At 43.6% G+C, this 13,368-nt stretch overlaps 1 protein-coding gene across 1 annotated transcript in view; it reads left to right on the top strand.

The window, feature by feature from the left end:
- The window catches only part of LOC143958848 (Fc receptor-like protein 5), a 120,173-nt gene extending 112,984 nt beyond the window's left edge, over nucleotides 1-7,189 (top strand). Inside the window, exons 14-18 of the mRNA XM_077467829.1 lie at nucleotides 2,171-2,452; nucleotides 3,879-4,169; nucleotides 4,457-4,624; nucleotides 6,175-6,246; nucleotides 7,170-7,189. Of these exons, the coding sequence (XP_077323955.1) occupies nucleotides 2,171-2,452; nucleotides 3,879-4,169; nucleotides 4,457-4,624; nucleotides 6,175-6,246; nucleotides 7,170-7,189 (833 nt within the window). The remainder of the gene's footprint in view (nucleotides 1-2,170; nucleotides 2,453-3,878; nucleotides 4,170-4,456; nucleotides 4,625-6,174; nucleotides 6,247-7,169) is intronic.
- The last annotated feature ends 6,179 nt before the right edge of the window (nucleotides 7,190-13,368 follow it).

Below are 13,368 nucleotides of genomic sequence, written 5' to 3'. Positions count from 1 at the left end.
TATTAAAGATCAATATTTGTAGAAGACAAGAAAATGATGATATGGTTGTTCTCAGCCTTGGGAGTCAACAGCTGTTGCTGGGATTCAGTGCCAGGTGACGAGATCTAGTTGCCATAAACTAACAACTGACATCTAACAATCTGTCAAGTTATAACATATCTTGAGTCATTGCTGATACACCCAAATACATTAACCTAAGCATACCGCTAAAATCTATTCTTAACACTTCTTAACACTTCCCCCCCCCCCCCCCCACTCTACACACTTTTCTCTTAAATCGTCCTTTAACATTTAACATTACCACTTAAAGAACATCCAAACACTCTCCAGCTATCTTCTTCATTCAGGTTAAAGCTCAAGTTTAGGTATTGCAATTTTTACATATGTTAGTTACACTGTTCCAGCTTGGACCAATAGTAGGTTTCCCGTGGAAGCTGGAAATTACTCTAGTAGGCACAGCTGCATCGTGAACACAGGCACAGGTGGCATTTAGAGAACATTTTACATTTTCTTACCAAATGCAAAGCATTCTGTGATTGGATGAATTGAAGAGGTGAGACAGTGAAGTCCCAATCTCCAACTCGTTCAATCAGAGAACACTTTGCATTAATTGAGGAAATGAAAAATGGCACCCATGCTGAGTAAGCAAACGCCTCTGTTCAATAAGCAGCAGAGTAGCACCTCTGAACAGGATCTGGATGCTTTTAAACAGGGCCTAGACCCTAGGCACCCAATTGGGGGAGACCACGCACACATTCCTTGATGTTATAATTAGTTGTAATATTATAGATAAGCAGGAATGAATAGCAACAATATTTGTAAGCACTGATATTAAACATTATGGCAGTTGGTGTTTACACAGTGGTAGCTGGACCAATGTATATATGTAAAAATTGTCATTCCTAGTGTGACAGACCCAACCAGGACAGGGGCTTTTGGAAGGAACTACGGTCTCGCCTCCTGCCTACTATCTATGGCCCCTGGCATTTGAGGAGGCTCTGTTCTTTGGGAAGTGTGTGCCTGGGGGCACTCCCTTGGTGTAGTTTTACTTTGGATTAAAGTCCATGTCTCCCCGAAACACACAGACTCTGGGAACTGGAGGACCCGGATACAGATTTGGGGCCTCTATGCCCAAACCAGCATTGACTGCCCCAACTCCCTCCTAGAGCAGATGTTAATTTAATCATCCCAAAACAACCTGATGCTGAGGTCTCCTGCTATAATCTGTTTATTAAGGTGTTATGTGTTTATTGTTAAGTGTGTATCTCCAAGTGTGTGCCTTCTAGGTGTGAATTCCCATTGGTAATTTAGTTAATTGAGAAACCTATAGTTTCTGTCTGTTGGCTAATCCTCTTGGAGGTTCCTACATGATGGGATTAGCCTTATGTAAGCTTTACCTAGTTATATAACTATTGTGTGATCTTTTGGGTAAATATTTGGGTTTATTGTTCATTTGGTGGCATCCCTACTTTTGAAGTATATAAAAACCTGTATTTCTGTTCAATAAACAGTCATTCCTTTGGTTCTTATCCCAACATCTTGTCTGTGTACGAAGTTTGGGGTAAAAGGGCTGGTATTAGCTTTCGGTCTGCTGAAAGGGTGTGGAGAGCTGGAGGCACCAGGCATACCGAAACACCTAGAATTTATCTTTAAGTAAATTTTCTGTAAGTACATAAAAATACCCGATGGTTCTGATAGAAATCCCATTTCCTTTTTGAGTACTGAATGGAAATATAAAACACTGTAATCAGCTTTCAAAGCTATCTTCTGTGACTATGTAAAGGAGATAAGGAGCGGAGGAGGATTTTGTGGTCCAAATTAAGAGAGTAGTAGAGATGACAATACTGATCCTTTACACTGATACTGTTGGCAAATTAACATTCTTGCTCCACGTCAAAAATATGTCATTGGTAGGATCAGCAGGTAAAAATAAAGGAAAAAAAATCCCCAAAAAATAATGCAATTACCACATATAAGTTACAGCTTAACCCCAAACCTAATACTAGTCCAAAAACCCTCTAACTAAGCCATAACTCTATTTAACCCTTGTTGCTATGCATATTCACCTCACCTTATGTCAGGAGTTCCATAGCATGCTGGTAGCTCATCTGTTGTATTTTACATTGAAATTTATATATTTTTCTTTTCTCTTGGATTTCCTTCTCTGCAGAGCTGTTCAGAAATACAAGAATCAGAGCAATCCCATATCCAGCAGTAGAAGGAGATCAGATAGTCCTAAGATGTTACACTAGTTACAGTCCGCTCAGACAGAGGACAGAATTGGAGTTTGCTTTCTACAGAGATGGACGGAATGTTCAGGAATTCAGTTCATCCGATCAATATGGAGTCCAATCCGCCCAACTGGAGGATTCTGGGAATTATTCCTGTGATGTGAAAGCTTCAAATGTCAAAGTGAGGAAGAGTAGTATATTCATCCATATTATGATAAAAGGTGAATATGATTTATTCCCAAACAGATCACATAATATACCTCCAGCTTTAAGGTAAAACAGTTACAAGTATGCCAGGCAGATGCTGTTTAAGCTACTAGCAATTTAAAAATGTATGAAATTTCTATGAAATTTGGCCCCCTAATTGACTCCAAAATTGATATTGCAATTGTTAAAATGTTGGGACTTTTGGCAAAATGTATTAATGTTAAAACTGGTTCCAGGTATGGATTTTATTGCATGGTTATATTGGTCCAGCTTGGATCAAAGTATGCATGCAAGTGCCATACCTTTGGAACTTCTGTGGAATCATAATCTGCACTACTAATCGTAATTGGCACTACTACAGGGATTACCACTTTGTTTGGTGTCCGGTGTCTAATGCAACCTTTCTGAAATGGGTTCCCATGGAACCTTGAGGTTCCTCCAGAAGTTGTTAGGGGTTCTTTGAGCTGTGGCTGATTGACCTCCCATTGAATGGTGCCAGCCAGTGGCATTGGGAGGGGGGCTGGAGCCCCGAGTGGATCCCCAAAAAGCCCTGGGTCTCAGGCATGCACAGTTCTGTTATTAGCCCCGAGCGCCGCCGCCGAGCTGGGACCAATCTGACCCCAGGTGCGGCTGAGTGACATAGCAGGTCCTCCTTCTGGAGCCTGCAGCGTCCATGATGGACGTCCCACTGGTCCAAGGGACATGTGACATCCATCATAGGCGCTTCAGGCTCCAAAAAGCAGGAATTACAGTGCGGCTGCCATGCCACTGTGAGAAGACCCCTACTGGGCACTCAGGCGGGCGGCTCTCCTCTCCTGTCCTGTCATGGTTCTGTCTCTGGCTGCCTGGAGTGCCTGCTGTCTACTCTACTGTGATGGGCGTGCCGCACACTACGGCTGAGCTGCAGGAGGAAGTCACGTCACCTGAAGTCTAGTCAGGTAGGTAAGTGTATGTCGGGTAGGTAAGTGTATGTCGGGTAGGTCTGTGTGGGTCAGTGTATGTCAGGTAGGTCAGTGCGCGTCAGGTAGGTCAGTGCACACTAGGTAGGTTACCCCCACCTAACCCCCCGGGTGCTATGCTCGAACTTCGGGCTGAAGCCCCTGGTCTTTTTGCCACTTGACAGAGCCAGCTGCAGGACATCAATTATGACATTCAGAACACCACTTTAAGTGCAGCATTTTGGACGGTGCCCTTGCCAATTGAGCAAACTCCTGTGTTTACAATGCAGCAGGGCACGGGACCCAGAAGAAAGCAATTACCATTGTATCTGTAGCGCTCCCACATGTACAGGATATGAATACTTACATTGGTACAATGCAATAAATCTATACCTGGAGTTCAGCTTTAAATGAAGATTCCTTTTACCAAAATTTCACAACATTTTAAAAACTCATCTTTTCTAGTAAATAAGCTTTTTTTTTAATCTAAATTATTTTTTAGAGCTGTTTTCCACCCCAGTGCTAAATGTAAGTGCCATCAAAGTCTTAGAAGGTGATGCCATGAACATCACATGTAACACAAGTCTCAGTCCACTCAGACAGAGGACGGAACTGCAGTTTGCTTTCTACAGAGATGGTCGGAATGTTCAGGAATTCAGTTTATCTGATCAATATGGAGTCCAATCTGCCCAGCTGGAGGATTCTGGGAATTATTCCTGTGAAGTGAGATCTGCATCTAACATTTCATCTAACATTTCTAAGAAGAGCGAGGATGCCTTTGTCCAAATAAGAGGTAAATTCTAAATTGTTAAGTTATGAAAAAAAGTTAACCTACATAGGTATGTACATCTGGTGCCGGGACAAGGTCTTTCAGTGCCAAGGGTGAATATGACAAACTGAGCCCACCCCCACACTGAGCATCACTACTGTCATTCAGGCAGCTGACAAAATCCCAGCATCCCCTCACATAAAAAATGACTTCCAAGGCAGGTTTCCTTCTTGCCTCTTCCCTTTGCACATCTACTAATATGCAGTATACATTCTCATTAACTAAAATCAGTTCTATTTTTCTTTATGCAGAGAAAAGTGGCAAACACACAACAACAATAATCATTGTGGCTCTTCTGGTTTTGCTCTTGGTTGTCATTTTCCTGCTCTTCAAGTACAGACACAAGCTGCACTGGCCAACCATTGGGTGTTCACATCAACAAAGAGGACTGCAACCGAAGCCTCAAATTTCTTCAACATGTATGACCCTTATCAATGTAATAAAGGTGTATGGTAAACTAGGATGTAGTAAAAAATAGGCTTGTAAGAGCCCAAATGCAGTTTCTCTAATATACGTGACTTAAAGTTGAAACTTAATCTCCTTATGTTTTGCTTTGACTGGTTCCTTATTTCCCTCCACATCAACATGCTAATGGAGATTTTCACATACAACCTTTTCATTTTTCATTTTTATTACATGCCTTATTTTAGACCAAAAGATGTCATTACTGGGTTTGTGTGCTTTTTTTCTTCTTCTCCTCCAGTGTGCTTTCTGCTGGACTGTACAGCACCCACTAGCTGGGTTCACAGGAAGTGGGTTCGGGTTGAATGATGCTTGATGTCAATCAACCTGGAGGCTGAAGATACCGAGGAGTGCTGATGTAGACTGTTTTTGAGGGGGTTCTATTTTATTATTACTTTTTATAAGCTACAATATTTTTTTTTAGCTGGAATTTTGCTTTAAAGTGGTTGTAAACCTCAAACATGAAATATGAACAAAGCAAGCATATCCTTTTATAGTGTGGACTTGTCTCAGTCAAGTGCAATAAGTGTAATTTCTGTTCACTGCCGCATTCCTCTGCTATCATCAAGAATCACTTCTAAAAAGCTTTCCTGACACCAAGAGGCAAATGGTGACAGGGGAGGAACCTCCAGCTGATTGACAGCCCTCGGCTCTGTTCCTGTGTGCTGTGTGAAGGGGGTGTGTCCTTTCCCTCCAATCAGCTCTCAGAGCTCCCCTCACTAATGCCTCCTACACACGATCAAACAATCCGATGGAAAAGTCCGGCAAACTCAAGTCCGCCGGACAATCCGCCCGTGTGTAGGCTCCGGCTGACTTTTTTTACCCAAAAGTCCGGCGGACTAAGAAAGTATTTTCGCACTCCAATATGTCCTCCGGACTCGCATTTCGGTGGACAGTACGGCCGTGTGTGTGCTAGTCTGCCGTACTTTTGAAATGAGCGGACTTTTCCCGCGCGGAGAAAAGTCCGCTCATTTTGAGTGCGTCTCCAGGTATCCGGGGCCAGCGAAGGAGGCGTCACTGGCCCCGTCACCTGGTATGGACTTAAAGGGGAACCCCTATGCCGAAAAATCGGCGTGGGGGTCCCCCCCTAGGTCCATATCAGATACTTATCCGAGCACGCTACCCGGCCAGCCAGGAAAGGGGGTGGGGACTGCAAAAGTTCCGTGTGTGGGCAAGTAGCTCATTCGGAAAGTCCGCCAGACTAAGTCCGCCGGATAGTCTGCTACGTGTGTACGCGGCATAAGTGTAACTTCAGCTCCCCACCCCCTGCTTTTCAGAGCTGAGAGAGATCCTGTGTAAATTATGAACTTTGATTGGCTGTAGGGCAAAGAAGGCTGTAGATAAATAGATAAAATGTGTGTAGGAAGATTGGTTTAATCTTTGTGTATCACCTGAGGCACTTCACTGAGTATAGGTAAGGGTTCACAACCACTTTAAATAAATGTTGCATTCTGCAAATATAATACAAAAGAATGTGTTATTATAATCTAATCTCCCTCCTTCTCAGATGCTGTCGAAGAGTCAGTTAATGACACGGAAGTCACTTACACCAACCTTATTCTGCATTGTGGGCCACAAGGTAATCCTCGTGTAGGAGTTCATTTTATAGTTTTCTTTTTTTTTTTTTCTCAATAAATTTTTATTAAAGATTTTCATTACATTACAAAGAAAAGGTGAACAGAGATGATTGTCTCATAGCACATGTAACATAAATAGTTCCATTGTTCAAATATAAAGAAAAATAAAAATAAACAAAGAAATAACGTCAAAACAGTAGATAACCAAGAAACAGATACCATGGCTCATATGCAACATTGCCGTTACCTGGGTCTAATGGTGTTACCCTAGGGAGTACAAAAAAAAATAAAAAAAAAAAAAATAAAAAAAAAATAAAAAGAGGACTACCGCCTGTTTGTTACCCTTCATGTGTCAAAAAGCTTAGTAATTCCGTGATGCGGTTCAAGTTTCGCAGTGAAGCTTAGTACAGACCTTCATTGTGTTTGGAAGTTGTTCTGTGGGAGAAGTGCAGGAGGAACACCCCACCTGGACACTCCGTATAGGGATCACTTCTGTGTCCCTGTAGGGTGGTCCCCCCCCCTCCCCCCGTTCCGTTAATGGATCTAGAAATCTCTATGCTATTAATCTTATTCAAAGATTTGTGAGAACCTCGGGGATTCGGTCCATTTTATCCATGGTTTCCACATGAGGAGAGTTTGTGATGAGCTCTTATGTGTTGGTGCTAGAGTGGATTCGTGAGTAAAATGTGTCTGTATTGTGTGAAGTACTTCTTGTAGGGTGGGGGGAAGTGGATCTCTCCATTTCCTGGTAAGGTTAAGCCTCGCCGCCAGAAAAATGTGAGCTATAATGTGTCTAATTGGGTTGGGAAACCTGTTCAGTGATAAAGATAGTATGGCCAGAGAAGGTTTTTTTGGTACATCAGATAATGTCACCTCAGTTATAAGTTGGTATACTGTTTTCCAGTATTCTGTGATTTTTGGACAGTGCCAAAGTATATGGAGTAAACTGCCTTTCATTCCACAATTTCGCCAGCATAGGTCAGATATCGCAGAATCAAATTTGGATATCCTGGCCGGGGTCAAGTACCAGCGATACGTTATTTTATATGCTAGTTCCCAGAGGGTGGAGCAACTGGTGGTTTTGTAGACGGATCTACCTGCTTTTTCCCATTCCTCTTCAGTGAAGGAGTGGCCTAGATCTTTCTCCCAGCGGATTAGAGGAGTCGATTTGACAAATGTCGATTTGTGGTTAAATAGTTTATAGAACAGAGATATGCCCTTACTAGGTTTAGAGGAAGAGGTAAGGAACTGCCAAGCTGGGCGGGGAATCATTATGGTACGTTTTTAAGGGAATTAATACAATGTTTAGTGCGAAGGTATAGAAATATATCAGAGCAGGGAAGTTGGTATTGTGCACATAGTTTAGGAAAAGGTATAATGTCATTTTCGCTAACCAGATCGTTTAGGTGATTTATTCCTAACCCTTTCCATCGTTTAAAATCGGATTCTTCGATCAGATGCTGAAGTGTTTCAATGGGGATAGGTACAGTGGAGCAGTCGGGGTCATCAGAGGAAAGTTTTATTAATTTGGACCAGGTTTGGCATGTAGCAAGGATTGGAGGGGCTAGGGTTCGGGTATGTTTGCCTCCTAAAGGGAGGGCCATTAGCCAGGGTACCAGGTCTTTGCCTGGGACTGAGGATCGTTCAATGGATTCCCATAGGGTAGGGGATGGTGCGTTGGAGAACCATGCTTTAGCTTGTGTTAGGATGGAAGCCCAGTAATAATCTTGGAAATGAATATAGCCTAGTCCGCCCGCCATACGATGTTTAGTCAGTTGGGACCCTGCGCAGCGGGGTCTTTTGCCTTGCCACACAAATTTTAATAGGAGAGATTGTAGAGATTGGAAATACTTGGCGGGGATGGGAATCGGGACAGTCCTGAACAAATACAATATTTGGGGGAGATGAAGCATTTTAAACGCCGCTAGTCTACCCAGCCATGAGAATTCAACCGATGCCAGCCTGGTCAGGTCTGTTTGAAGTTTAGTTCGAAGTGGAATATAATTTGCTTCAAATAGAAGTTTCGTTCTAGGGGTAAGTTGGATGCCAAGGTACGTTATACTGAGGATTAGTTTGAGTCGATCACTGGTGTCCTTACTTACTCCCAGATCTAGTATATACGATTTAGTGTCGTTAACCTTGTAATATGATATTTCTCCGAACCAGGCTAGCATCTTTTGGATCTCTGGTAGTGATCTTTCTGGGTCTGTGATTGATAGTATGACATCATCCGCAAAGAGGTTAATCTTGTGTTCAGTGTCTGCTATGCGGATGCCCTGTATGTTGCTATTGGTTCTGATGCTTTCTGCTAGGGGTTCCATAACTAAATTGAATATTAGTGGGGAGAGCGGGCATCCCTGTCTTGTCCCGTTGGTGATATCGAAGGGATCTGATAGGGTGTCTGAGGCAAGTACCCTGGCAGATGGGTTTGAGTAGAGAGCCATTATGTAGTCGTGGATTGGACCTGATAGTCCGAATTTATGAAGCGTCAATGAGATATAGCCCCAGTGCACCCTATCAAATGCCTTTTCGGCGTCGAGAGACAGGAGTAGGGATGGGGTTTTGGTGTGTTCGACATGGTGGAGAAGGTCTATCATGCGTCTAGTGGCGTCAGATGCCTGGCGGCCTTTCGTAAATCCAGACTGGTCTGGGTGTATCAATGAGGGTAGGATGTTATCTAATCGGGTAGCAAGAAGTTTAGCATAAATTTTTATATCAATATTAAGCAGCGATATGGGTCGAAAATTTTTAGGGGAGTCGGGTTCCTTTCCCGGCTTGGGAAGAGCTACTATTCGAGCACTAAGCATTTCAGGGGGAAATTGTGCGGATGTGGCAGCTGTGTTAAAGGTACTACATAGAAAGGGCGCTAAAATGTCCTGGAACATTTTATAATATTCTCCTGTGAAACCATCAGGACCAGGAGATTTTGCTGCTGGGAGGTTATGGATGGCTCGCCTAATTTCCTCTATCGTGAATGGGCTATTGAGTGAAGCGAGTTGGTTTGGCGATACTTGTGGGAGTTGTAGTTTGTCAAGGAAGGATGATATACTCTCCGGGGAGGGCTGTGAGGTGGAGGGGTCTTTAGCAAGGTTATATAGATCTCCGTAGTACGTACTAAAGGCATTGGCGATGTCATGAGGTTTAAGAAGTTTCCTGTGGGAGTGAGGGTGGAATATAAAAGGGATTTTAGTCTTGGTTCTATATCCTTTGATTTTAAGAGACATTGCTTTACCCGCTTTATTGCCAGTGGTGTATGATCTGGCCTTTATTAACCTGTATAGTTTTTCTTGTTTCTCAAGGAGGTGTGACCGCAGGTCATGGCGCAGGGTGAAAATTTGTGCTTGGAGGGCAGAAGAGGGTGCAAGTTTGTTCTGTGACTCAGCCTTCGCTAATGCATTGGTCAAGTCATCTAGTTTCTGTGCTCTAGCCTTTTTTTCTCTGGCACCCAATTGCAAGAAGGTTCCCCTAATTACCGCCTTATGGGCGTTCCACACCACCACCGGGTCCGACACAGCGTCCTGATTGATTGAGAAGTATTCTTCCAGCCGTTCCCTGATATGGGAGCATGAGCTAGGATTACGGAGTAAATAGTCGTTTACTCTCCATATGAAAGACTTTTGGTGGGAGGGGCCGTCAGAAATGCTAATGCTCACTGGGGCATGGTCCGACCAGGTGGCGGTGTGTATATCAGATTTAACTATACGTTGCAGCAATATCTTATCGACTAAAAATAGATCAATTCTCGAGTAAGTGTTGTGACGCGGCGAGAGGAAAGTAAAGTCTCTCTCACTCGCGTGACAGCACCTCCAGACATCATACAAATCCACTGAGGAAAGATAACTCCCTAGCAGGGAGGGGCGTCTCTTGGTGCCAGATGTTGAATCAAGGTCAACATCAGGCACCATGTTAAAGTCTCCACAGAGGATAATATGGCCTTGGTGGATACTCTTAACTTTCCGGACAATTTTTTTGATAAACGCCAATTGCCCATTGTTGGGAGCATAAACAGAGACAAAAGTATACATAACATTGTCAATTGAACCAATCAATATTAAAAACCTTCCTTCCGGATCAGATTCGCAAGTTGCAAGTTGAAAATTCACTGAGTCTTTGATCGCTATTAGCACTCCACGTTTTTTCTTGTGGTATGAGGATGTGAACACCCGTGAGTACAGCCGATGTTGGCATTTAGGGGGAGCTTTCGCAGAGAAGTGTGTCTCTTGGACGCAAATAATGTCGCTATTGTGGGACACAGCAGTTGACCATAAAGACAATCTTTTTGCGGGGTGATTGAGACCCCTTGCATTAATTGAGATGACGTTGATTCCCATATTCGTATGTAGGGAAGGAAGTCTCTAGCACTTATATACGTTAAAGAAAAAAGATAAAATCAATATATAATAATAAGAAAAAAAATGGTCAGACAAAGGCAGGGGAGAAGATTCCTGGGGTCCTGTGGATCCGGGCACTGGTAGATTAGCTGAAATCTAGGATGTGGTAGAAGTAACTTCAGCTCTAATCGGTATCCCCTCTGGCGTATGGAGTCGGCAGTAGTTGTGGAAAAGGCCTGGGTAGACCTCAGATGTCGCCTGGCAAAAGTACTCGTCGCTGGTCCTGGTAACGGCGTTGAAAATATGGGTCTGTGAGCTGTGGTATCAGCAACTGGGAAGCAGGGCGATGAGAACGATAGAAGGTGGGACAACCATGTCCAGCGGGGAAAAAAGGGGAGTAAAAAGAAAAAGATAAAACGACACAAATAAAAAAATGGAGATCCGAGGTGTGCAGTATGCACAATAGATCAGCCAGAAGCCAATTCAGCAGCAAACGCTGACGGGCAGCTGGTCAGGGTGGGGGTATAGTTCAGCAAGTACGATTTGTGTCGCAAACCATTCCGGACGGGTAGTTGTTGAGAGTTTCCCGGGCTCTTTATCAGCGACGGTTATTCTTGCGGGATCCGCGGCCTGCACCAAAGGAGAATGGATTTGGGGACCCTGTGTGATCACGCGTATCCGTTGGTGGGTCTAGAAGGACACCCCAATCTCGCAGCAGTTTCAAGCCTCCTTCCAGGGTGGAGATGGTGTGGGGTATGCCATTGTAGGTGGCCAATATGGTGGCCGGGTGACGCCATTTGTACTGTATTTTGTGGTTATTCATGGCCTTAGTGATAGAGCGGAGTTGTCTGCGCATCTGTAGCGTGTATTGCGACAAGTCAGCCTAGAGCTGGATGTCTGAGTAGGGGGCAGATAGTGGGGACAGTTCTCTCGCTTTCAGGAGGATTTGTTCCTTGGCTTGGTAAAAGTGTACCCTGAGGAGAACATCTCTAGAAACGTCCGCCTCCAGATGGCGTGGTTTAGGGAGTCTGTGGATGCGGTCAATCGTTAGCTCTATAGGGGACAGCTCTGGTAGTAAGCTGGAGAAGAGGGTGCTAGCGAAATTTTGCAGTTCTGTAGGCTGTACAGATTCCGGGATGCCGCGTATCTTAATATTATTGCGCCTTGAGCGGTCCTCAAGGTCCGCGAGTTTAGATTTCATCCATAAGGATTCATCTTTTTGATCATGATATGCATCGACCAGATCATTAATCGTTTCCGTGCACTCTTCCACTTTGGTCTCTATGAATGTCACCCTGTTATCCATGTGTTTCATTTCAAGTGAAAATTTGTTAATTAAAGAGGAAAGATTTGACATGAGGGATGATTGGAGGGACACTAACATGTCCTTCATGGTGGTGTCTAGCACCGGTTGCCCCAGGGTAGGGAACTGAGCGATGGATGATTGTAAGGAGGAAATGGCAGTGTCATTATGTAGGCCTGTACTCACAGTATCTGCGGCCTGTCCTGCTGTATCCATCCGCATCCTTGACTTCGCTGGACTTTGGGTAGCTGGGGTCGCTGGAGCATGGTCTGGTGGTTCTCCTGAGTCCATCCTGTGCTTCATTTCAGATGGATGGTTGAAGGCAGGCTCAGGAAAGGACAGTGAATGGCGCGCTGTGCCTCCGGCGGCGCCATCTTGCCTGGCTGTGTGGGGCTGATAAGCGAACGTTTGGAGGCGCCGTGGGCCCGGTTCCTGCCCTCGTTTTCGGGACATCTCGATCGCTGGTGATGCGGGCAGTCACGGGGGATCTATCGGTGCCGCGGATGCCGGTGTGGGAGCCCGGTAAGTTGCTTTGCCGTCCGGATGATGTGCGGAGCTCTCAGCTCAAGCTGCCATATTCGGCCGCGCGAAAGCCACGCCCCCATTTTATAGTTTTCTGTTTACAAATTCATAAGCTGTTGACCACATAGTGGTAATCTTCTGCCTGTAAGCTCCCTTTGTATGACTGAAACCTCAGACTGAGCCATCTAGTGAAGTAGAGGTCAGTGTTCTGACTCCTTTACCCATGTATGTACATCTTAACTTCAGCTATTGATCCCTGTAGACATAGGCATTTTTCGAACACTGGAATAAAAAGATATGGAAAGTATATGAAAAGGGGTCTGAAGATCTACACTACTATACATGCAGTTATTCATATTTCACTGACTAAATAAAAACATTTCTAAAATGTGAGTATTTTTTAGACCTGACCATATTAAACAAATAAGTAAATAATGTACAAAACTATTATACATTCCATTTAAAAGTCCCATGTTTTTGCTTCTATTTGGCTGCATGCCCTGTGTCAGACAAATTCAATATTTTTTTTATATGGTTTGCTGCTAAACGATAAGAAAAATAAAATTTTTATTATATTTTGCAAGATATTTCATTGTGGGAAGGAACAGGTGAGGCTAAGAGGTCATTAGGATTTGGCAGATGAGGCCTGGGTTTAAAAAGGTTGTGAACTGATGGGGTGAAAGAATCAGTGACCAATAAGGGATGGATTATTTTTTGATCATGGAAAGTAGTCCCTGAAAATCAAAATGTATTTTGTTTATCACCATGATTTTAATTCATACAGTATTTATAGTGGGAGATATACATACAACTGCACTTGAAGAACTATGCATTTCTCATTTTGAACAATTTTTGTTTTTAAGAGTACCAAAAAGTACATTTTCACTTTTGTTTAAGTTATATATTCATAGCCCACCAATGGATATCAGTTTGTCAGAAAGGGCAGTTTTCGATTGAAAAAGCCCATG

This window comes from Lithobates pipiens, unplaced genomic scaffold (genome assembly GCF_037356315.1).
Source record: "Lithobates pipiens isolate NorthernLeopardFrog02 unplaced genomic scaffold, aLitPip1_a1.2 Scaffold_62, whole genome shotgun sequence".
NCBI classification, from domain to species: Eukaryota; Metazoa; Chordata; class Amphibia; order Anura; family Ranidae; genus Lithobates; species Lithobates pipiens.
Note: the sequence above shows the minus strand (reverse complement) of the source record. Positions and strands in the feature narration are given on the sequence as shown.